Genomic DNA, 23,793 nt, shown 5'->3' on the forward strand with positions numbered 1-23,793 from the left:
CTGGCACCACTCTCGGTTGATACCTTTTTCTTGGTATGTTTGCTCAGGGCTCCGAATCCAAAAGTCAGCAGCACACAGTACCCAACGCTGGGGAGGTAGAGGACACGCTCCGCGACCACGAAGCCCACTCGGAAGAACAGGTTACTTGCGGGGAGAAATGGGATAACGAGAAATCCCAGGCCCAGAGTAAGGATCCTGGACGATGAAAAGTATTTAAATAAATGGCTATTTCCAGACTTCTCAAGAAAAACATCCTACTCCACACTAAATTAATGCTAAAGACCTTTTCTTTTCCATGGCATCAACTGAGAAAAGATATTGTTGTCAGCCAAAGGATATCATCAGTAGAGAGAGTTTAGCTTGGTAGCATTTGGATAAGGCATAAAAATATTCCTCCGGCACTTCACAGCGAGTCTAAGGGTAAAACTTAAAAGCCATACAATTCGTATGGAGAAAGTTAGAATGATCACATTTCTGAGGCCTTATTAATTCACCTAGTCCTTACAATGCCTCAAACCATTTAGGTACTGAACAGTTCAGTGGATATTGTTGGTCTCAATTAATTCAAAAACCGTCCCAATCAGTTTTCATGGGGAAAAAAAAATTCCTCCAAAATGTAATGAGAATAATAACACTTAAGTAAGTTTAAAGTTTATGAAATTTGAAATAAACAAATACCATTTTTCGGTTGCTACATCACCACCATAAATTTCAGTCAGGGAGATACGAAGCTGAGCATTGAAACACTTCTAGAACCACTCGATCATTCCCAATGTCCCCTATGATGCAAGAGGATGAATTAAGACTCTAGCTCAATTTTGGTGGCTCCTTCTTGGGCCCTGTGGCTACAGAATTTCTTTAAAAATCCCATTTTCTGTGGATAAGGGAACTGGGACTAAAGTTTGTGGCTCTTTAGAATTACCAACCAATTTAAGACACAGGTAAACTTAAAACTTAATTTATTTTGAGACATTACTAATCTAATTTCATAAACACTTAGGCTTAAAGGAAATCACCTTAAACAGTTTTCTTTTTCATGAAACACATTTGTTTTCCCCAATTATTTTCTCAATAACTTTTTTTTTTTTCCATCAAGAAAGAACAGTCTCTTTGGGGCAATGGCTTATTTTGTACCCAGCTACAACAGAAGAAATCATGGCAGCGTTCACCAGGGTGTTTTGAGGAAGAATTGTGCAATAATGGGCACAACACACATCAATTACACTCTCTGTTCTGACCGTAAATTACTCTTTACCACCTATGGTGAAAAGGATCGCAAAATGCTACTTCCTAGGGAAAGGGGGAGGGAGGGATGAAGCAGTCATCCGTAGCCCCTCTTCCAGCCTCGCTCCCCACCCGCGGAAGCCAGCCATGGATTCCAAATGGATGGAACTCATCCTAGCCATAAATATGCATTTGAGACAAATGTCCTTAGACGTGACTTCCACAAAATCGTTAAAATGATCAGCGCAGGATTTCACAAAACGCTTCTGACTCAACCACCGTGGAACTTAAGATTCAGTGCTGCCTCTTACCTTCTCTTGTGGCTGTCTTCAGAGCACAGGGCTTGGCATATTAGGCCAATTAGGCAGAACCAGAGTGCAGCAAGTGCAATTACCCTCCAGTCGCTGACGGACTTAATGAGGGGGATGCAGCCCATTGACCAATCAAAACACAGCCACCAGGGACACAGCAGCAGCCAGGCATTCAGTGAATAGTAGTAATTGTAGTTTATGGCCTGTCAGTCAAAAGGAAAACAAACATCTATTTGATACTGAACTTAAAAAACACATATATATGCACTAACTTCACTTTGGAGGCACTCATATGCTTCTGTTCAATGAAAGCAGTTGTATCAAATAAAATGTTGCCAACTTGTATTGGGTATCTGACTGTAGTCTGTAATGTATTAAATGTATTCAGATTTTGGTATATAAAAATATGGCAAAGCCACCAGACTCTGCAATACATTAGTTATATTTCTGGCCAAGTTATGACCTAGTTGCTGCCTGAAGCCGGTGACCTCTAAATCTGAGGCCCCAGGGTGGGTCACCCATGTACCCAATAACATAACAGGCTTCGATGGCTGTTCTCTTGATTTTGGTGTCTATGAAATGCACAGCTAAGAATCTGTGGCTTGATACCCTTGCCTTTAGAAAAAAGGCAAATCTAAAAGAATAGTCTTGACACCGCTAGTCTTCTAAAGATACCATCAAGAAGGTTACATTTAGCCTTAACCCAGCCACAGGGTTAGGGAGCCCTTTCACGGGACTGGCAAGGACCCTGATGTGAGAAGGAACCACCCTCTTTACTCCTTGTTAGAACGGAAATGCCAAGAGCTTCCACATGCCCTTTCAACCCCCTCAGGAAGACCTGCTTTCATCCCAGAACATCTTTAGTGATCGCAAACAAACATGGAGGTGGCCCATGTATTGGGGATTTCGTTGGCATGGAGAGGAGTGAGACGAGGAGGAGGGGTGAAGGATCTGGGAATCTGGTGGGGGAAGAAAACGGTCCAGGGGGCAGCAGGCTCAGAACTCACCCTCACCAGCATGCTGTCAGCAAAGGAGGCCGGGTTGTCCACCTCGGTGAAGGCCGGCGGGCCCGTGCCCATGATCCTCCAGCGCACGTAGAGCATCCCGGCCCCTCCAGAGGTGAGCAGGGTCATCCTGAAGAGGAGGCCCCTGTTCCTGAGCATGCCGAGATTCTGCAAGGACACCGCAAAGCCCCAGAGGTGGCTGATTTTCAAATAAAAGTGTGGCTGAGCCAGGTACAGATGTGCAGCAATTCTGCCTGAACTACTTCAATACTGTGCTTTAAAAGGCTGGTTATTGTAGAATTCAAAATCACAAGGAATATTTGAGAATGGCATTTTAAATCGGCTAGTACTTGACATTTTCCATGTCTGGGCTGGAGATAAAAGTACAGACTCACCTCTAATGACTTGTCCTTATGTAGTACCTTCTGGACAATTTCCAGAACATTGAATTTGCCTATCACCAAGATGTCAAATACCGCATTTAAACCCTAAGAAAGCAAAGCAAGACAATCAGCCACGGGAGAGCTTGGCTGTGTTAGGCAGCAATTACACTTCACAATTTCATTACTCAATCTAGACAAGGAACACATGGACTAGAGAATCACAGAAGACCTCTGCAGCTCTTTACAAAAACACAAAACAGCCCTACGTTTCTATGAAATTAGCTCAAGGTAATAGATCATATTTATTATTTAGTAAGCCCCTGATAGTAATGATTTCACAGTCTGCGTGTAGGAGTTCTACAAGATTCAGGACAGCTAGAAATTTGGGATTCCTTGGAAAAGCCCTCGAGAGATCCCCCCCTCCCGACTTTTTTTGGTCACTATAAAACAGTCCTTTAGTTCATGCAATAGAGTGTTTTCCTGGGCAGTAATCATACTGGAAGATAAAGGCAGCCCTCAACCTCAAAAACCCAGCCATGTAAGTGAACCTTAAGTGCCAGTGGACTTTGGCATCTTTAGAAATGGGATGAACACACATGATAATCTCTAATGGAGCTCTGGAGATCTCTTGTGCAGAAATCTAGTTGTCCGGTAGTTTTCTCGCTGCGTTACAGCTAGATGACATCTCCCAGCTTCCCCTGCAGTTAAGCTAGGTCGCAGGGCAGAGTTCTAGCCTTACGGAATGTGGGAGAAGTGTCACGTACCACTTTGGATGTGTGATTGTAAAACTTGGGCACACATTCCCACTTGGTTTCCCCTTCCAGCTGGCTGGAATGGAGATGCCCAGGGTGACTCTGGAAACCACACATTGGTGAGCAGGCCTTTGCCAGGTGGGGCCGTGGTGTGGAGGGCGGCCACCTCTATCAATTTACAGCTCTGCCCATGACCCATGAGGGGAACAACAAATAACTTCAATTAGCAGTCCACCTATGTTAACAGTTTCCAATAGCACCATGATCGTTACTTTCTAGCAGGTAAAATTAAACCTGTAGTTACAGGCAAAAGGAGAGATGGGCCATGGATTATATTCTCTCTCCTGCCATGGACTTTCTATAAATGTCACTGCTGTAGGCAGTGTCATCGACAGAACTCCCTGCCCAATCTGGATAAAGTGGTCTGCACATACTCAGTGGATACTGTTAAAGCTGCCCCTGAATGACTTGGGTCTCTTTAATATGATCTTCTTTGCAGTAAAGGAGATCACACATCATCAGAAGTCAGTGGTAATTTGTGGTTTTCAGAGCAAGGATGACATCCCTACTTAACCCTCTCCCAGAAATGCTGGGAGCCACTAATTATCCAATACATGGGCCAGTGCTGGGTTAATCAGTTCAAAGAATTCTGATTTTATTCACCCATGTGAGACATGATCTTAGTGGGTCACAGAAGACCGTTTCTGCCTGGTTGAAAACCACTTTCTAGAAGGCAGATGCTCCCTGCGTAGCAGCCATTGTCTTCTCACAGTTTTCCTGCGAGCTGCAGGACAGTCACCAAGGGGTGGCAGGGTCATGTGGCGAAGAGGCCTGAGCCAAACACAAGACCGCCCCCTTCCCTCTTAAATGCATCATCAAAATGGCCCCATTGTAATCCAGTTTTTGAGAATAGCTACCTTTCACTGTATCTTTATTCATGTAAATTCAACTGAACTCTCTCCTGCTCCTGAAAAACGGCACAGAGGAGGCCTGGTGCGGTGGCTCACGCCTGTAATCTCAGCACTTTGGGAGGCTGAGCTGGGTGGATCACCTGAGGTCAAGAGTTCGAGACCAGCCTGGCCAACATGGTAAAACCCTGTCTCTACTAAAAATACAAAAATTAGCTGGACGTGGTGGCATATGCCTGTAATCCCAGCTACTTGGGAGGCTGAGACAGAAGAATTGCTTGAACCTGGGAGGCGGAGGTTGTAGTGAGCTGAGATTGCACCATTGCACTCCAGCCAGAGTGACAAGAGAGAAACCATCTCGAATAAAAATAAAAATAAAATAAAATAAAATAAATAAAGTACTGCACAGAGGAGCCTCCTGAGGACCTTGTGGACGGAAATTCCGGCTCAGCAGGCCTGGGGAGTGGGTGGGGCCTGGGATCCTGAATTCCTAACACTCTCCCAGATATTGCTGATGCTCCTGGTCCTCAAACCACATTTCATATTAGGGAAAGGTTCTAAAACCAGCGGTTCTCAGGGACAATTTTGCCCCCCAGGGGGTGTTTGGCACTGTCTGGAGACATTTTAGGTTGTCACAACTGAGAGGTCCCATTGGCATCTAGTAGGTAGAGGCCAGGGATGCCGCTAAACATCCCACAAACCCAGAACAGCCCCCACAAGAAAGAACTGTCTGCTGTAAAACATTGATAGTGCCAAGGTTGAGAAACACTGTTTTAGAGCAAATTAAAAAAAAATTAACTCATGAAATTCAAGTATCTTTCCATGGTAATTCTCCCTATACCATCTCCTTGCTAGCTTAATCTTAATAGATACAACCTAATAAAACCACTAATTTTTGCCTTGACTTGTATCAAGCCCCAAACAGCTTTAATTGTTCTTTCCTTTCCAAGCTATTTCTATATGATCGTTCTAATCCCACAACTTGGCCAGGCGTGATGGCTCATGCCTGTAATCCCAAGGCTAGGAGTTTGAGACCAGCCTGGCCAACACAGGGAGACCCCATCTCCACAAAAAATTTTAGAAAATTAGCCGGAGTGGTGGCACACACCTACAGTATGCCAGCTACTTGGGAGGCTGAGGTGGGAGGATCGTTGAGGCTGCAGTGAGCTATAAACACGCCACTGCCCTCCAGCCAGGGTGACAGAGCAAGACTCTGTCTCAAAAAAAAACAAAAAAAGGAAAAAAATTCCACATCTTTCCATTTCTCTACCTCTGTTCACAACCTTAATTTCTATATTTTCTTCTAATAATATAAAGCAGCAAACTGGTTAGGATGGAGAAAAAGAAAAATGGATTTCAACACCTCTCCTTTCCTTTCCTGGGTCTTTAATCCTAGCATCTACTCAGATCAGACTGAAAAGGTAGATGTCTTTCCGCTTCAGACAGCCCTCCCCCCACCCCCCTGACACTGCCGGTGGAAGCCGAGGTATAGGTTCTTTCCAGGAAAACAATGTATCCCAAGAGAATACAGTGTATGCACCATATTACACACACAGAGACTTCAAGGGCTGGAAGTTAAAACACGTGATTACCCGGCACATCTGGCATAAAGAGAGTCCTCTGAGAACAAAGTCCCACTAGAAACATTAGTACCATTCCAGATTCTCCTTTAAATACTAGACTAGTTAGTAATCTTGTAATTTCAGGTCAAACATTTGTGACCGTGGAACACTTTGGTTCCAGCATTGCTTGAAGTTGCACTTGCGTTGTGATTAACTATAACCATAGGTAACTGCTGGGGGTGGGGGAATGACGAGAAGAGGGACAGAATGTGTGTGTGAATGAGGCTTTGAGTGGCTGCAGAACTCCTGTTCCTTCATCTTTTCTTTCTTTCTTTCTTTTTTCTTTTTTTGAGATGTAGTTTCGCTGTTGTTGTCTAGGCTAGAGTGCAATGGCGCGATCTCAGGTTACTGCCACCTCCGCCTCCTGGGTTCAAGGGATTCTCCTGCCTCAACCTCCTGAGTAGCTGGGATTATAGGCATGCGCCACCGTGCCTGGCTAATTTCATATTTGTAGTAGAGAAGGGGTTTCTCCATGTTGGTCAGGCTGGTCTCGAACTCCCGACCTCAGGTGATTTGCCCGCCTTGGCCTCCCAAAGTGCTGGGATTACAAGTGTGACCCATGGCGCCCAGCCCTGTTCCTTCATTTCTAAACTATCCACCAGCCTTTCTAGATCCAGGATCAAAACCATTGATGGGGTCAGTCCTAGGTGATCTAGGACTGCTGAAATATATACAAGCATCCCAGAAAACTCTAACCATTCTTTTATCTTTTTCTACAGGGCCTCTCAAGAGCACTCATCACGGCTCCCTAAGAACTTCTCATTCATCATTTCTCCCCAGATGCACATGACTGTCAAGGAAGTCAGTCAACTCTCCATCTGCAATGCCAGAATTGTGACAGCAAAAGTCATTTGTCCAGAAAGGTCTATCACCTCAGGCCAGCAATGGGAGGCAGGGGTGGAGAACGCCACAGAGGCAGGGCCAGCCCCAGATGTCTTTATAGGAGGGAAAAGGACACACAGAAAAAGCAGGCCCCGGCCATGTTGCGGCTCTCACCAGCACGGTGATCCCTTGCTCTTTGCACAGCATGGCCACTGCTCCCAGAAAGATACTCAGCAGCACCCAGAAGGTGGAAGAATGCGCTCCCTCCTTGTTACCTGCCAATTAAGAGAAATGATCAGTGCAAAAGTCATGGAATGCAGCTCAGTTTTTTAGCATCAGGAACTAAAATTTTAAGCAAATACCTTAAACAACCATAACTTAAAAACAGGGTTTGGGCTTCAGACAGCACTTCTCTGTGGGCAAGTGTGCATTAGACAATACCTTTTAAATGGTACATATGTCTCCTCTCAAGGCTCTCCTGAGAAAGTGCCCAGGGCCTTTGGGAGACACTGTCATGAAGCCCTGGCCACAAAGATGCCCCATGCCAGAGTCCCCACGCAGCAGGTACCTTCTTCCCAACCTACCAATCACCTGCTAGACCATTCTGATGAGTCTTTTTGAGAACTCCCACTGAGACTGCAAACAGTCCATCTAGTTTCAAGATGACCCCAATGGTCACTGCTGCTGCCATGATGGAGCTGCTGGGAATGCCTCTGAGAATCTCCACTACTCCTGGAATAGCAGTTTGGGCCCTCTGGACACCAGGTGGCTTAGGATGGGTCTGCTCTGCTCCCTGTGTAGAACAGCTCCAACCCCTACCAAAGGATACACGGCTACTGACAGAGCAGGCACCTACCTAGCACCTGGGGCAGGTAAAGACATGGACCAGGCTGGGCTGCCAATCTGCACGGGGGCTTGAGCACCAAGAAGAAGCCAAAACATCCCCAGATGTGTGAACACTGTAAGAAGCTCGGGTGGGCAGCAGCTCCAGTAACCACCACTGGTCCCTAAGTGGCCTTCTGCGAGTAGGGTCTGGCTGTACACTATCTCGTCGGTGGTGTGTGCAATTTGGGGGCCAGAACTAAACTGCTAGGGAGGAGAGGGAAGCTGCATGGATACTCCTCTCTATTGTGAAGTCCTCACTCTTCATCTAAATGGATAAGCCAACATATAAAAAAGAGGTCAGTATCAAGTGGGACAAAAGCGAACCTTCTTGGAGAATCCAATTGTTAGCTCGCCTGGCATTACTCGGTTCAATTCCACTCACAACTGGAACTCCCGGTCTGAGTGCCTACAGCTCTATGTAAGCATCTGAATGCCAGCTCTGCCACTCACTGAGTGACACTGAGCAAGTGACTTTCACGGTCTCAAGGAACTCACCTATAACGTGGGGGCAACGTTACCGACCTCAGGATATATTCGAAAGGAAAAAATTACATAGGAACACCTGGCCATTTGTGTTAAAAACTCATAAAGAATGCTTGCAAATGCAAAATATATCTCTATGACAACATGTAAGAAATTGACTAGTTTCTGAGAAGTTCTAAAATGAAGAATTGGGGTAGGGGAGGGAGGAAGTCTTACTTTTAGTCTTACTTTTCATTATATAACCTTCAGCACTCTTTACATTATTTTAACCATGTGCGTGTATTAAAAAACTACGTTAAAAACTAAGCATGTTAAAAATCACTTGGTATAATGCTGGGACTATAGAAATCATTTAATTAATGTTTGTGGCACTTGGGTCAGCCAAACCTGGTCAGCTTAGAGAGAGATGGAATTTCCAATGGGGCTTTGATGCAGTAGTCAAGGGGGTGGCTGATCAGCCACTGTGCCACAAAATGTGCCAGACAACTGGATAGTGTAACAAATACACCGTGACTCTCATTAAACTGCCTGCTGGGGAAATTAACAAGTGTTTGTGTGTGTCCTACAGACCCTGCACGGAGGGACAGAAAAACACTTGTGAATACTTGAGATAGAACCAGCAACACCCCAGGATGGAAGGCCTTCCTATCCTGAAAACAGCCAGTGCGTTCTGGCCTGGGGGTGGGAAGTGCCCTTTTTTTTTTTTTTTTTGAGACGGAGGCTTGCTCTGTCGCCCAGGCTGGAGTGCAGTGGCACGATCTCGGGTCACTGCAAGCTCCGCCTCCTGGGTTCACCATTCTCCTGCCTCAGGCTCCCGAGTAGCTGGTGCTACAGGCGCCCGCCACCATGCCCAGCTAATTTTTTGTATTTTTAGTAGAGATGGGGTTTCACCGTGTTAGCCAGGATGGTCTCAATCTCCTGACCTCGTGATCCGCCTACCTTGGCCTCCCAAAGTGCTGGGATTACAGGTGTTAGTTATCGCGCCCGGCCAGGAGGCGCTCTTAACCTCAAATGCTCTACACTGGGGTTGAGACCCTGTCAAGATGAGAAGGCCTGTCCCCAGCTGGGCCCCCGGCTCTCAATGAACCATGAGCAGGACTAACTCCTGATGTGCCCAACACTCGCAGCTTGCAGGACCAGCTATACAGCTGGGCTGCTAGGACAGCCTCCTCACTCCCACACAGGCTCCAGCGGCAGCAGAAAGTCTGGCCCTTTCAGCTTTTTGGGGAGAGAATCTCTGTGTATCAAATTTCTATATTTAAAATACAAACAAATGGAATAGCTATCATACAAAAAGTTGACTTGGCTATTATAGCTGAGGCACTTTAAAGCTTTTCACAAGGCCAACTGATGGACAGGAAAGCCTCGTTAACTGAGATCCCATTGTCTCATAAAACACAACGAACATACTTTTTTTTTTTGAGATGGAATATTGCTCTGTCACCCAGGCTAGAGTGCAATGGTGCGATCTCGGCTCACTGCAACCTCCGCCTCCCGGATTCAAGAAACTTTCCTGCCTCAGTCTCCTGAGTAGCTGGGACTACAGGTGTATGCTACCATGCCCAGCTAATTTTTGTATTTTTAGTAGAGATGGGGTTTCACCATGTTGGCCAGTCTAGTCCTGAACTCCTGACCTTGTGATCCACCCGCCTCGGCCTCCCAAAGTGCTGGGATTACAGGTGTGAGCCACTGCGCCAGGCCTGAACATTCTTGTTTTACGCCTTCCAATTATCTCTTTTGCCTTCAGGATAATGGTTCCTCTTCTGACCGTGGCTTTAAAGGCCTTGCTGAAGTGGCTACCGCGGGCCCTCTCCAGCCCCTCCCAGCATACACACTCACTCCAGGCCCATTGCCCACTTGCAGGTTCTCACCTGGGTGTGCTTACTGAGTTCCGTTGGGGCAGAACAGTCCTGGCAGAGTCCTACCCAATCAATAAAGCTGTTAAATATCACTTATGCTGTGAAAAGCCAAACCCCGCCCTCTCAGGCAGGTCTCTCTGCAATTCACTTGTTTCCTTCCACAGTTAAAAGAGCAAACACCCCTGCTGTATGCACACCTGACTGCCCCTGTGAGCAGGTGAGCCCCCTGTGAGCAGGTAAGCCCGGTTCACCTCTCCATGTCCCTGACTGCCCCTGTGAGCAGGTGAGCCCCCTGTGAGCAGGTAAGCCCGGTTCACCTCTCCAAGTCCCTGACTGCCCCTGTGAGCAGGTAAGCCCCCTTCACCTCTCCAAGTCCCTGACTGCCCCAGTGAGGTGAGCCCCGTTCACCTCTCCATGTCCCTGACTGCCCCTGTAGATTTCAGGTTAGGCCCAGCTGTAGTGCTCTAAACTGCCCTGATCACAGTCTATCACAACATTCCTCACAGAGTTTATCACAAGCACTTGATTTTCTGTCATTCCCAAGTCGAGGGTCTGTCCACCTAGGCACTAATCACATGTGGACTGCTTACTTTTTTTGGATGGGGGTTGCCCTGTGAATCACAGGATGTTTAGCAGTACCCTCAGCTTCTACTCATCAGAGGCCAGTAGCACCATCCCCCACCGCTCCCCTCAGTGGTGACAATAAAAAATGTCACAGATATTGCCAGATGTCAGTAGGGGCGTGGGGAGGGTAGGAAATCACTCCCAGTTAAGAACCATTGCCCTAAACCAGTGCTACTCACAGGTGTGTGGTCCATGAACCTGCACCTAGATCTTACTAGACTCAGGCCCCACTGAGATCTGATGAATCAGAAATTGAGGATGGGAACCAGTAATCGGCCTTTAACAAGCTTTCCAGGTGGCTCTGATGCTCCCTAAAGGCAGGGTACACCCCCTTGAGAGTAAGCCTGCTCACAGCTGGACGGCTGGCACCATGCCTGGCTCGTAGGAGCAACTAAAAATTGTTTTGACTGAATCAGCAGGCACAACTGACGCTGGAAGGGCAGTACATGTTCAGTGAGTGAAGTGACTATCTACTGTCTATCAAAAGGGATGCAATAAGCTTTGTGCTCCCGACAAATCATGGAACCACAGGTGTCAACACTGCTTCTTAAAGGCTGTGCATCATCTCTCCTGCAAGGATGGAAATGCTGGAATCCCTTCCAAGATGCTTCCAGCAGGGGGCCACCTGGCCTTGACTTGAGTAACTTCACTGGTGGGGATTAATTTTCAAACCACAACCCGTTTCATTTTTAAACTCTGGGTTGTTAGATTATTCTAAATGCTGAGCCCAAGCCTGTCTCCCTAAACTTCAGGTCTTAGCTATGCCCTTGGGCAGCGCTCCTCCAAGTTGTTCAGGAGGCATGGAGCCCAGAAGTCAGGCTCCCTCTACTGAAAACCATTACACATCAGTATACTTAGACCCATCAAGCAAACTAAGGATCATTTTACTTGCAGAAATTAATTACTTTCTATGTATCTAATGCCAAAAGATCACAATAAGGAGCCACCACCACAACAAAACCCTGTCAAATTACACGTAATTCCAATTTGAGCACTTAACGTATTTATTGTTTCATGTGGGCATTTGCTAGCACTCATCAGCAGGTAAGTATTGGCAGGCACTAAAGCTTTAAAAAAAATTACGGCTGAAATAACCCGAAAACTAACAGATTGATGAATTCTTTTAGGCTATGATTTGGGGAAAGGGCCACAAGCTTTAGGGAGAGAGCAGAGCGTCCAGCTTACAAGTCCATGCCAGAGCCTCGGAGAAGTCCGGGCCTTCCGCCACGTCATGAGAGATGGGTGGCTTTGTACACTGTCTCAGGGTACAGCCTCTCTTCCCATGACAACATTTTCCTGAGTCTGGGTCAAACTACCTTTAGGATTTTCTCCTATTAGCAGTTTATTTGTAAACAAAACCTTTAATTATAAACGACCTGATTAATTGATCTCATCCAGAGATAAACAGAGCAAGAGATCTCTGGCCCCTGCCAGCCACTCTAGACCTAGCATGAGGAGATGGTGCCATGGCCGGGCTCCATCCATTGTTTTCAAGTTGACTAGGTGCTCAGCTCCATAGCTCACTAGAAACCAAATGGACACCCTCCACCCCACCCCATCCCACCAAACTGTTAACTGAATTTGGTTTTTGTAGGCTTCTTTCACTCTCAGAATTTGTGTTGGTACTTCTCAACTAAACATAATACACTCCCCAATGTAATAGTCTCTGTTCTTAATTTCAAAAGCAAGCTCCTTGATTTTACATTTCTGCCTAGAAAAAAGGAATTATCTTGTATTTTTACTTGACTGTAACATAGATTAATTTTTCCCCATGGACTTTGAAAAGAAAAATATTCCCAGTTCCTTCATTAAAAATGCCCAAAAGACAGCTCTTCAAAGCACTCTATTAACACAAAGCTAAATTATGACACATACACGAAAGTGATGGGCTCCTCTAGAATTCCTCCAGATAAGAATTCTAGGTAGTCCTCTTACCTAGAATTTAAAATGGCTTTCTCCTTACAAGGTTAAACCAGAGACTTAGTTGAAAACAGAAAAATAACAACTAGAAAACACAGCCTTCAGGTTTACTGATAACCTTCTCCCTAATTTCACCTCATAATTTCACCACATTCTCAAACTCTAAACTCCACTTCTCCCATCCTCTATCGCAATTCTGACAGAAGAGTCCTACTCTTTTTCCTTAGACTTCCGATTTTGCTTCAAACACACCCAGCATGAAAAGATATGAAAGATGAAGGCAATGTTTCTTTGCTGAAGAAGTGTCTTCAGTCTCAGCAATTATTAAATATTAAGTATCACTTCTCAAAACTGTGGCAATTTCAGATCAAAGGCAAAAGCTCAATGGTCAGAGATAAACCTAGTGAGCACTACATTCTAGACCCACCACTATCCAAGAAAGTAATCATTATAGCTAACGAGTGCTTGAAATGTATCTAGCCCCAGGTGGGATGTATTGTTAGTGTGGAATACACACCCGATCTTGGAAGCTTAGCATGAAAAAAAAATGTGAACATTTTCATATTTTTATATTGATTACATATTGGAATTATAATTTTGATATATCAAGGCAAATAAAATATATTATTAAAATCCATCTCACCTGTTTCTTTTTATAACGTGGCTACCTCAAAGTTTTCAATGCCATATATGGCTCCTGTTGTATTTCGATTGCATGGCAGTGTCTAGACCATGTGATCAAAGATCCAGCTCACAGATGACATAATGTGCACATTGCTATGTTTGTATCCAGCTCTGTCCTTGAAAACTCAGAAAATAGGAAATGAGTTTGCCTATTTAAAGCCAACTCTTTCTCCAATCCCTACCAGATTAGTCACTCAACAATTTTTGGTATATTTTTGTTTTGAGACAAGGTCTCATTCTTTTGCCCAGGCTGGAGTACAGCAGCGTGATCACGACTTACTGGAGCCTTGACCTCCCAGGCTCAAGCAATCCTCCGGCCTCTGCCTCCTGAGTAGCTGGGACCACAGGCACATGCCACCAGGCCTGGCTGATTTTTAAAAATTTTTATTTTTGTCGAGAAAGGGGGTCTCACTATATTGCCCAAGCTGGTCTCAAACTCTTGTGCTCAAGTGATCCTCCCGCCTTGACCTCCCCAAGTGCTGGGATTACAGGTATGAGCCACTGTGCCCGGCTGCCACTCAATATTTTATCCAGAGTCATAAGACTAAGCATGCACACACACTTTGAGTTTCCCAGAATCTAAATTGGAAAGCTTAATTTAATATTTTAAAACCATTTCATATAAATGAAAGGGGTCCTCTTTATATATATGCACTATATATGTGCAGGAATGATAAACCAAGGCCAGCCCATACAGCGTTGACAAAATGTTTCCAGTTCTGGAGGTGAACAAAAAAGGCCTTACAAAAATTCAAGTGAAAAACTAGCTCTAAGTGTTTAGATGGCCCAGACTAGTGGACTTCTGGAAATATGACCTGCTCCATCAAACTTTTGCCCACATAATTCCCCAAATTAAGATTTATTTCAAGCCTTAGTTTGTGAAGGTGACTAATGCTAATAATTATCAACATACATTCTAGAGGAATTTAGACTCTGCTTTTGTGGCTATGTTCTTACACAGTAACAAATGCAAACCATTATTTTATTTCCAAGTGTGAGCATTTTAATAAGACAATTGAGACAGGTAATAGTAGGCCACCTTGCATATAGTGGGCACTTGATAAACATCTGTTGAATCAATAAATAGTTTCATTTATTTCTATGTCTATCAGAGTCTTACTATATTACATTTTTCTTGCAATTATGAGATGTAATTTAATACCCAAGAGTTAATCATTTGCTCAGTGTGGACAAATACTGCCAGAATTCAGGTCTTTTTCACTTTTAATTTAGTCTTTCAACCCCTTCACACTGGAAGAATCGCCATCATTAAGATATTCTTCTTCAAAATAAATAAATAAATAAATAAATAAATAAACAAACAAATAAATAAAATTACTTGAGAAATATTTAAAAACCATGGAGAAAAGCAATTATTTTCATTTTAAATTTAGAAGTAACTGTTAAAAACAGTACAAATAAATTCTGAGTGGCAGATGTCACCTCCAGCACAGCTGCACTTATAAATATTTTTATTCAGAAAAATCTTCCCCAGATTTAAAATTCTAACTTGTGCATGGCTCTATGTAAGCATCTGAGGACATCACCCTTCCCCAGCATTCTCCGTCTCCTCTCCATCAAGACTGTTACATTTTAAACACCAATGACCCAGGAGAGGATGGGAAAAAAAACACAAAAACCATTTGGACACCACGCTGCCTCTCTCATCTTTTAAGAAGACAACTTGCTCTAGGATAATTATGCAACATTAGCAAACATCAATAGTTTATGATCCAGAATTGACTAGAGACGTGCCTAGGCAATGTTCTTCTCGTTTCAGTATATTGTCTCTAGCATCTAAGAGAATTCATTCACTTAGGTAAATGGAGGCAAAGGCTAATGGAGTGAAGGGAGCACAGGGAAAAAAATGCAATGACAGAAAGACACTTGTCAGTGCTAACACCCACAAGTGCCAGCAGATGTGATCCATTTAATGAAGCATGTGCCTCGGATTTGGCACTCCTTTCCAGTGGGAAGATCTCCTTTCAGAAAAAGCATCACATTATACAAGTTACCCCTCTTCACCACTCTATGCCTGGCATCTCCACTGCTCGAAACTGGCACGTCATGTTGTGTGTGGGAACCACGCCACCCCGACAGGTGGCCGCGACTCTCTCTCTGCCAGAGCAACACAATGAGCATCAGATTCGCGTTCCAAAAGCTGGAACGACCAGGCCGTGCTTCTATGCACAGAATGAAAGAAGTCAGGCTTGCTGCTCTAAAACACGGGTCCATTTGGGGGAAAATCAAGCAATGAAGCAACCAAAGAAATGGGGAAAAGAGAATCTGCATGACTCCCACAGTCAGAATGCAGTCAGCAATGGCCCCAAATTGAAAACCAAGCGTCCTATCGGACATGAGTTAGCCAACTGCCCTATTTTATAAGCAGTGTGATTCTAAGTCAAAGAAAAACAGGTGTCTTTAATCAGAATGAAAATACGAGGCAATGATATCCCAAGAATAAGAGTTATCCCATTTTAGTGCCTGAACTATACAGCTTAAGGTGAACTATACAGCTATAGAACTACACAGCTTAAGGGGAGCTATACAGCTTAAGAACAATGGAGATTTGAGATCCTGCCTTTGATACTATGAATAAGAATTTAGAACTTAAAATGGTTGTTCTAGGTATATAGAAAATCCATCCCCCTCTGGAAAAGACTCTCTTCTCCCCACGATAAATGAGACTAAATTTCTTCTTTTGGTCTTAACTCCCATGAGACAAGTATTTTAAGGTATCAGTTTAGAAACGAAATTGTTTTGGCTATTCTGGCGAGTTTAATGTGCAGAGATGATCTGTTTCCAATCTGAAATACCAGGCTTTAAGAGAGATGTAAATACAAGATGCCTCATTTTAAGAATAACACTTTTTGTTTTGGGCATTCAGAAGTAATACCCAGTGTGCCATTGATTTCATCTCACTAGTGTTTTTCGTTTGTTTGTTTTTTTAAAGAAAATGTATGCTTCCTTTATAAGGACATCTACTTTTAAAAAATTCTGTTGCAAAGATCTTGCTAGACATTCTATTTATGCACCAAAAAAAAAAAAAAAAAAAGGCAGAGCCCCAGAAATGTTATGTGAATACGTTTTTCATTTTCTGAAAATACTAGGATTCCAGAGGTTAGGACAGAATAAACTCAAGCAGTTAAAAATCGTCCAGAGCTTTATAATAAAGACGTCTCATCCATAAAAAAAGTTAATGATGTTACCAAAAAAAGTATTCTCTGAAAGAACTTATTAACTAGTTGAATCATTAATTTCAGAGTACTTAATTTTTTGTTCCCTTATAATATTAAATTGGTTCCTCTGATATTAGGCCTTTCTTTGAATTTATGTTCAGATCCCAAAAGTACAAAGACCAGGGTTACTTTAAACCTGAAATTTAAACATTAAATAGCATTATTATTTGTATCTCAATAAAAAATGACTTGTCTACCACCAAAGAGTTAGTTTTTATTCTCTGCTGAACATTTATAGACATGGGCACTTGGAACAAGAAATCACCACTGCAATGACAATAAATACATGTGTTTACCACTCGGCTTTTTGTACAATTTGTACTGACTAGATAGGGTAAAATAAAAACATGGCTGGAGGCTGAGACAGGAGAATTGCTTGAACCTGGGAGGTGGAGGTTGCAGTGAGCCAAGATCGTGCCACCGCATTCCAGTCTGGGTGACAAGAGCAAAACTCCATCTCAAACAACAACAACAACAACAACAAAAACAAACAAACAAAAAAACCAGTGCTGGGCACGGTGGCTCAGCCTGTAATCCCAGCACTTTGGGAGGCCGAGGTGGAGGGATCACTTGAGGTCAGGAGTTCAAGACCAGCCTGGCCAATGTGGCGAAACCCTGTCTCTACTAAAAACACAAAAATTAGCTGGGCGTGGTGGCGGGTGACTGTAGTCCCAGCTACTTGGGAGGCTGAGGCAGGAGAATCACTTGAACCTGGGAGGCAGAGGTTGCAGTGACCTGAGATTGTACCACTGCACTCCAGCCTGGGCAACAAAGCGAGACTTGGTCTCGAAATAAATAAATAAATAAACATGCGACTGTTTAAGATATCTCAAACTCCAAGTGAACAGAGCTCTTGATCCAAATGAAAATATATATACACCTGAATTTTCATTAGGATCAAGAGCTCTGCTTTGCTGTATTGAAGGAAATTTAATAGAAGATGAAGGAAGTAAGTAGAACAAAGGCCACGGCCTCCCATTCTGCATAAACACACATGAGAAGAAAGGATCCTTACTGAGTGCCTGCTATGAGGGGTACAGGAAGGAAAAAGTCAACAGGAAAGGAAGGAGAACCAGAATATTCTGCTCTGTAGGCATTCTGAATCGTGGAAGCTTTATTTTAATCAAAAGAAACTGGAGTTACGGTAAGCCCCTCAGGGGCATGAACTTTGTTGTTCTAGTCTTTGTATCCCCAGCACCGGAAACCTGACCTGGTACAAGAAATGCCCTTAAAATTTGATTAACTATTGGTGATGGAATGAATGACTAAAATCAATAAACCTTTATACTATTTTAGAACAGAATCAGAAACCCATGGCTTTTCATTAACACCTTAACCAGAATTATTTTTGCATATGGGGCTCTTACTGCTTCTTCTCTGTAAAGGTATTATTAATTTGCAGCAAGTTTTCTCCTCCTAAAAAAGACTCTTAAGCACCCTACGAACTGAACTGATCATTAACATGATATTCAAGGATTATTCCAAAGAGTTGTAATCTATCAACAAAGAAGCACATTCTATTCTTTGCATGTTTAAAAAGGAGTATGGAAAATCAGAAACAGAAAAGTTGCTAAAAACAGTGCTTCTGCTAAGAGACTAGGAGAGGCTCCACCAGACTTCATTAGCCCCGGTTCTGGGGTTGCTCAGACAAAGGGAATTTTGGGAGTTGTGAGGAGGAGGGGAGAGATGGGCGGGCAGCGTGAGGGGCTGTTCTGATGTCGCCGGGCCAGGGAACGAGGTGGACGGGGATAGGCATCCAGTCCTGAGGTCCTGAAGTGACAGAGGGTAGGTCTCAGGGCACAGCACCTTGTTGGGGAGGGGTCAGAGACCTGTTCACATGTGGGACACAGGGGACTCCCCCAAGTAAGCTGGTCACAGTGTGTCTAAGGCCCTCTCTCAAGAATCCACGTGGCTCTGCGCCTCCAGGCCTGCGATGGAATTGAGGCAGAATCCAATCATTCTGTCGGAAATCTGGAAGCGATGAGTGGGAATGGAAAATAGCAGTGAAAGCCAATTCCAAATGATGGGAACTGCAGCTCGAGGATGGGTGTTTTAAACCCTCCACTTTACACTGCCGAGAAAAACTGTGATGATCCGTAACTCAAAGCCTGCCAGGGCAGGTGGACACCATGAGGGGACAGGAAGGACACAAAAGCCATGACCAACAATCAGTTTCAGGGTCAAGACACCAAAGTCTGGATGAGCATAAGATGCAAACTACTGTAGTTGTGTACTTTCCAAAGACTAAAGAAGCTGTTGGTGCCTGCAAAGGCCCAGAGACCGCTCTGGAGGTGACTCCATCGGCTCCATTTAAATTAACGCTTTCCTTTTCCTCAAGAGAATTCATGTTAACAAAAGAACAGATCCCATGAAGACGGGGCAGCTTGTAGACAAGAGGTCAACAGAAAGCATTCTTCAAAGGCTTCCCAGTCCACCTATCTGTCTTTTAACTGCCCCAAGTAACTTCAACCAAGTCAAAATCTAGTCATCTTAAAAAGGTTTCTACGGAAGCCACATCTACCACTGCTATTGGTTTGCAAATGCAAAAATGCCCAGGTTAACATTCTCAAAAACATCTACAAACTTAACATTAAAGACCTCATAATTTCTTTCCAATTTTAAAATAAACATTATAAATGCTAAAAGAATGTTACTGGACAAAAAAGAAAGGTCACACTGGTACTTACAGTTAATATATTTATGTCAGTATTGAAATATACTTTGCCTATTTCTCATAAGTCAAAGTGTTAACTAATGGAACACCCATCACACATTTAAGTACCTTTAACTTTGGTGTTGGTTTCTTGCCAAAAGCTTTATTAAAAAAGTATCTTTTGTATGGATATTTGGAAATAATTTTATAATTTACAAATGTATCAAAAATATATATGTAATATATATTAATATACAAATTTGTGAATTAAAACAGAGAAAAGGTTAGTAAAAGGTTCCAGAAAAAGAATATAAAATGTCTAGCCTTTTCACTTTTCTGTGAGAATACGCCATTAAAGGAGGCCAATACATGTACCTGTTCATCTGATGGAAGAGTGTTTAATATCATAATAGCTTTTTCATTATTTCACAAGAGCAATCTTTAGAAGTAGTGACAGGTTCTATCATATCTCCTAAATGATGTCCCCCACACGTTAAATCTATCACGGTTTAGTACTTTCCTCAAAAATCACTCTGATGTCTTTGAAATCCATTCAGAACAGGGAGTAGTGACTTTAAGGGAGGATATGTTAAAATTATGTTAAAATCAATAAAATGGCACTTTCAGAAACTTTAGAGTTGTCTTTGAGAAAAGCCACAACTCCTTTTTTTTTTTTGAGACGGAGTCTCACTCTGTCACCCAGGCTGGAGTGCAGTGGCGCAATCTCGGCTCACTGCAACCTCTGTCTCCCGGGTTCAAGCGATTCTCCTGCCTCAGCCTCCCGAGTAGCTGGAACTACAGGCACACGCCACCATGCCTGGCTAATTTTTGTACTTTTAGTAGAGATGGGGTTTCACTACGTTGGCTATGCTGGTCTCAAACTCCTGACCTCAAGTGATCTGCTCACCTTGGCCTCCCAAAGTGCTGGGATTACAGGTGTGAGCTACCGCACCGGGCCCACAACTCCTAATTTTAAATTTTCTTCAGGAAAAATATGATTTCTGATAAACTGTTATCTGTATCTGTAAATTCAGATTTAATTGCCAACTTTTGGAAAGGAAGAACCATTATCTGTAGTGAACGTTAACAGTGAGGTAGTGAAGGGACCCCTCCCTCCCAGTCCCGTTACTGATTCACTGTCTCATGAAGAGTCACACGATGGTGCTGAATTCATTATGGGGCCGGCTGATGCAACCTCGCCAGGTCTCTGGCGGCTGTGTGTCTCTTGGGAGATTTATAATCATCATAGGTGGGGAGACCCCTACCCCAGGAAGAGACTGAAGTGCATTATCGCTAAGTTACAGGAAGAAAAGTTACCACCACTATTCTCAATACTTGAAGGTGTTCTGCTCAGCTGTCCCCAAACTCTCTAATGTATCAGAAAACCGATGAGCGATGGGAAGAAGTGGTGGTTTTATCCAGGCATAATAAGGTAATAATAATAAAAGGGGGTGGGCGTGGTTGGGTGTAACCATGCCCCGAGTGGGCACTGGCACAGGCTAGGGCCACTGGGGTCATCTTTCTGCTGTGCCTTAGGGCAGTCGCAGGTGCTCCAAGACACGGCCTGAGCCTGGGTTCAGTCTGGACAGGATGGGATGAAGGAGGGACAGTGTATGAAAAATCTCTCTGGCTCTTTCCAAGCCACCTTTGGAAGCTATGAAAGGATAGCTGGGCAATAAATACCTAGAACATCAAAACAGGGCAGCGTGTCCTGGAATCGTTCGCAATCCTATAATTTTGCAGGAAATAAAATAGCAAAACTCAATCCTGCTGCTGCTTCTGCTCTTAGTCTCAATACCTAACAGGATACGCCACAGTGTGAACACCAATGTCAGAGCTTTGCATTATAGAAAAAGCAATGGCGCAAATAGACATACATATCTAAAGAGAGTTTATACATCCTCTGGCCCACATCCCCTCAGAGTGACACACTCACATAGATGGATTCTTTCCCATGTGTTACGACACTGCTCAACAGGACAAAAACATGAAGAAGGTGGAAAATTAAGAAGGCAAACTGAATGCTTACTTTCTCTAAATGCTTTACAGTAGCCAAGGAAAGATAACAAGAAGAACAGGGCACACAGGAGGTCTGCACGGCCGACAACACCAGCAACCTTAAAAAAGGGGGAAGAAAACAAAGAATTACATAAAACACATTTAAGGAAATCCTAAACTTAGGAGACGTAACTTTTTTTTTTTTTTTTTTTTGTGACAGGGTCTCACTCTGCCACCCAGGCTGGAGTGCAGCAGTGTGATCTTGGCTCACTGTAGCCTCAACCCCCCTGGGCTCAAGCAATTCTCCCATCTCAGCCTCCTGAGTAGCTGGGAGCAGAGGCGCACACCACCACAGCTGGTTAATGTTTGTATTTTTGGTAGAGACGGGGTTTCACCATGTTGCCCAGGCTGGTCTCGAACTCCTGGGCTCAAGTGATCCACCCACCTCTGCTTCTCAAAGTGGTGGGATTACAGGTGTGAGCCAACGTGCCTAGCCAAAACCAAATTCTTTAGACATATAAAACAAGAAACGTCCTAGACTCTGCCACCTATTAAAATAAATACATGATGTAGCTGTGCAATAGCGCTTGGTGTTGTCTTACAATCAGCTCTCTCCTCCCTTTTGGATGTAGGACTTGACTTAACTGCTTCAAGAGAACACTGGATTGGTTTGAACCTGCTGCTAGCTATTCTGCTGGACACAGACGGTGATATGCATGTGCCGTAAAAGCTGTGTTCTTTAACACACGATATCCAAGAGCTCCAAAGACTTAGTCTTCTGAGGTCACAAAGTGGGTTTTCAATTGGAAAATGTTATCAGCCCAAAGGACATGATATTTAAAAAATAAAATGTGATTGGAAACATGAAGGACAGAAAGGTGTGAGAGAAGTGTGAAAAGCCATCCTTCCGATAGAAAAAGACACAGGAGTAATCCTTCAAAGCTGCCTCTGCTCCTTTTTCTTCCCTTCAGATCAAACTGATTAAGTGGGTTAACCTGGAAAGCCGAATGCTTCAAGAGTGATTAACAATTAGGATGAGAACAGAATACAATTTCTGCCATTTCTTTCCCACATTTTCCACATGGTGACTCTGCCCTTCCTTTCCTCAGTGAGAATGAAGCAATATCAACTATGTGTTTCTTTCTTCAGGCTGATTATTCCAGTAATTGTTCTCCCAATGTTGTACGGGGATGAAAGACACAGAATTCCCCCCAAGGGTACTGGACTAGTTTAGGTGGGATTCTTTACTAACTGGCACCTGAATGTGACATGAACCAAAGCTTCTGCTGTGATTGTCCAGGTATCACTTTAAAGGCTGGTAGGTTAATCCCTTCCCAGAGGATGGGAATGTGATATATGAGCTGAAGAATAAAGGACTCTTCTATAAATCAAGATAAGAAAATATACACTGACTATGAAATTACCATATTTACATATGATTCTCAAGTTCATGTGCAGTCAATAGCTGAAACAGGATGTCTTTTAGGAGCAGATTCCCCTACACCGGTTATACATGAAATACCGAGGACCATTCGTCACTGCAACTGTGACCTCCTGATGGTGGGTACGTGGCAGCCTGTGGTGTCAGGTGATGGATGGGAAAATTGAATAAGCTGATAAATCCACCCAACGTACACCACACACACACAAACACTACCGAGAAGGAAGCCAGGGACAAAACAAAGGCTTAACAGATCTGGAACAAGTATGCCAGTATGCTGGAGGGGAACAATCCAATTGCTTTATGAATGAAATGAATATGCAATGAGCGCTCTGGAATACTCAGGGCTGGAAACTCACTCCATCAGGGACACAGTAAAATAGTCAGAGATGCAGCCACACAGAACAGAGCCTGGTACAGGGTGGGTGCAGCTCACTGTGAGTTCCCCAGTGGGTCCTATGGGGTGTGTCTATGAACAGGAGTAGCAGAAAGGCAAAGGACAAAGGACGCAGAAGCTCAGGTATCATCTCTGCAGCCCTGGGTGAGTGAGGCAGCTGGTGCATCCTGGCTCTGTGGTCCTCACGCCAGGAGGACATGAGAGGAGACGAGCGTCTCAGAGCTGTGACTATCTACAGCACCTCAGGATGGACTGGAATCCCAACCCTTTAGAGAAGAGAAAGCGATAAACGCCAATCCAGACAAGCCTGTCCGAAGGGGACCACAGAGAACAGGGTCATAGGAAACAGGGGGAGCAGGTGTCAGAGACCAAGGGGAAGTGAGGTGAGTGAGGGGGAAGCAAGTGGTTTGGAAAAATACTAGGGCTAGGGGCCAGGAGGGCCAGGCTGCCTAAACCACTTGCTATCTGGGTGGCTAGGGTAGATTTGAAGAATCACCAAAAATGAAATTTAAACATCAAAAGCTTATTTTTACAGAAATGTTTCTTTCTGCTAATTGTTGAAGACCATCCCATGACTTTAAGCA

At 43.9% G+C, this 23,793-nt stretch overlaps 1 protein-coding gene across 3 annotated transcripts in view; it reads right to left on the reverse strand.

Annotated features, from left to right (window-relative positions):
• The window catches only part of TMTC4 (transmembrane O-mannosyltransferase targeting cadherins 4), a 70,263-nt gene that overhangs the window by 30,373 nt on the left and 16,097 nt on the right, over positions 1 to 23,793 (reverse strand). For all 3 annotated transcript variants that reach the window (XM_024230983.3, XM_024230984.3, XM_054529191.2), the window contains 6 exons: positions 21,403 to 21,490; positions 7,201 to 7,301; positions 2,935 to 3,027; positions 2,543 to 2,707; positions 1,536 to 1,738; positions 24 to 195 (listed from right to left, as the gene is read on the reverse strand). In XM_024230983.3, coding sequence (XP_024086751.2) covers positions 24 to 195; positions 1,536 to 1,738; positions 2,543 to 2,707; positions 2,935 to 3,027; positions 7,201 to 7,301; positions 21,403 to 21,490 — 822 coding nt within the window. The remainder of the gene's footprint in view (positions 1 to 23; positions 196 to 1,535; positions 1,739 to 2,542; positions 2,708 to 2,934; positions 3,028 to 7,200; positions 7,302 to 21,402; positions 21,491 to 23,793) is intronic.

The sequence above is a fragment of the Pongo abelii genome, chromosome 14, assembly GCF_028885655.2.
Source record: "Pongo abelii isolate AG06213 chromosome 14, NHGRI_mPonAbe1-v2.0_pri, whole genome shotgun sequence".
Taxonomy (NCBI): domain Eukaryota; kingdom Metazoa; phylum Chordata; class Mammalia; order Primates; family Hominidae; genus Pongo; species Pongo abelii.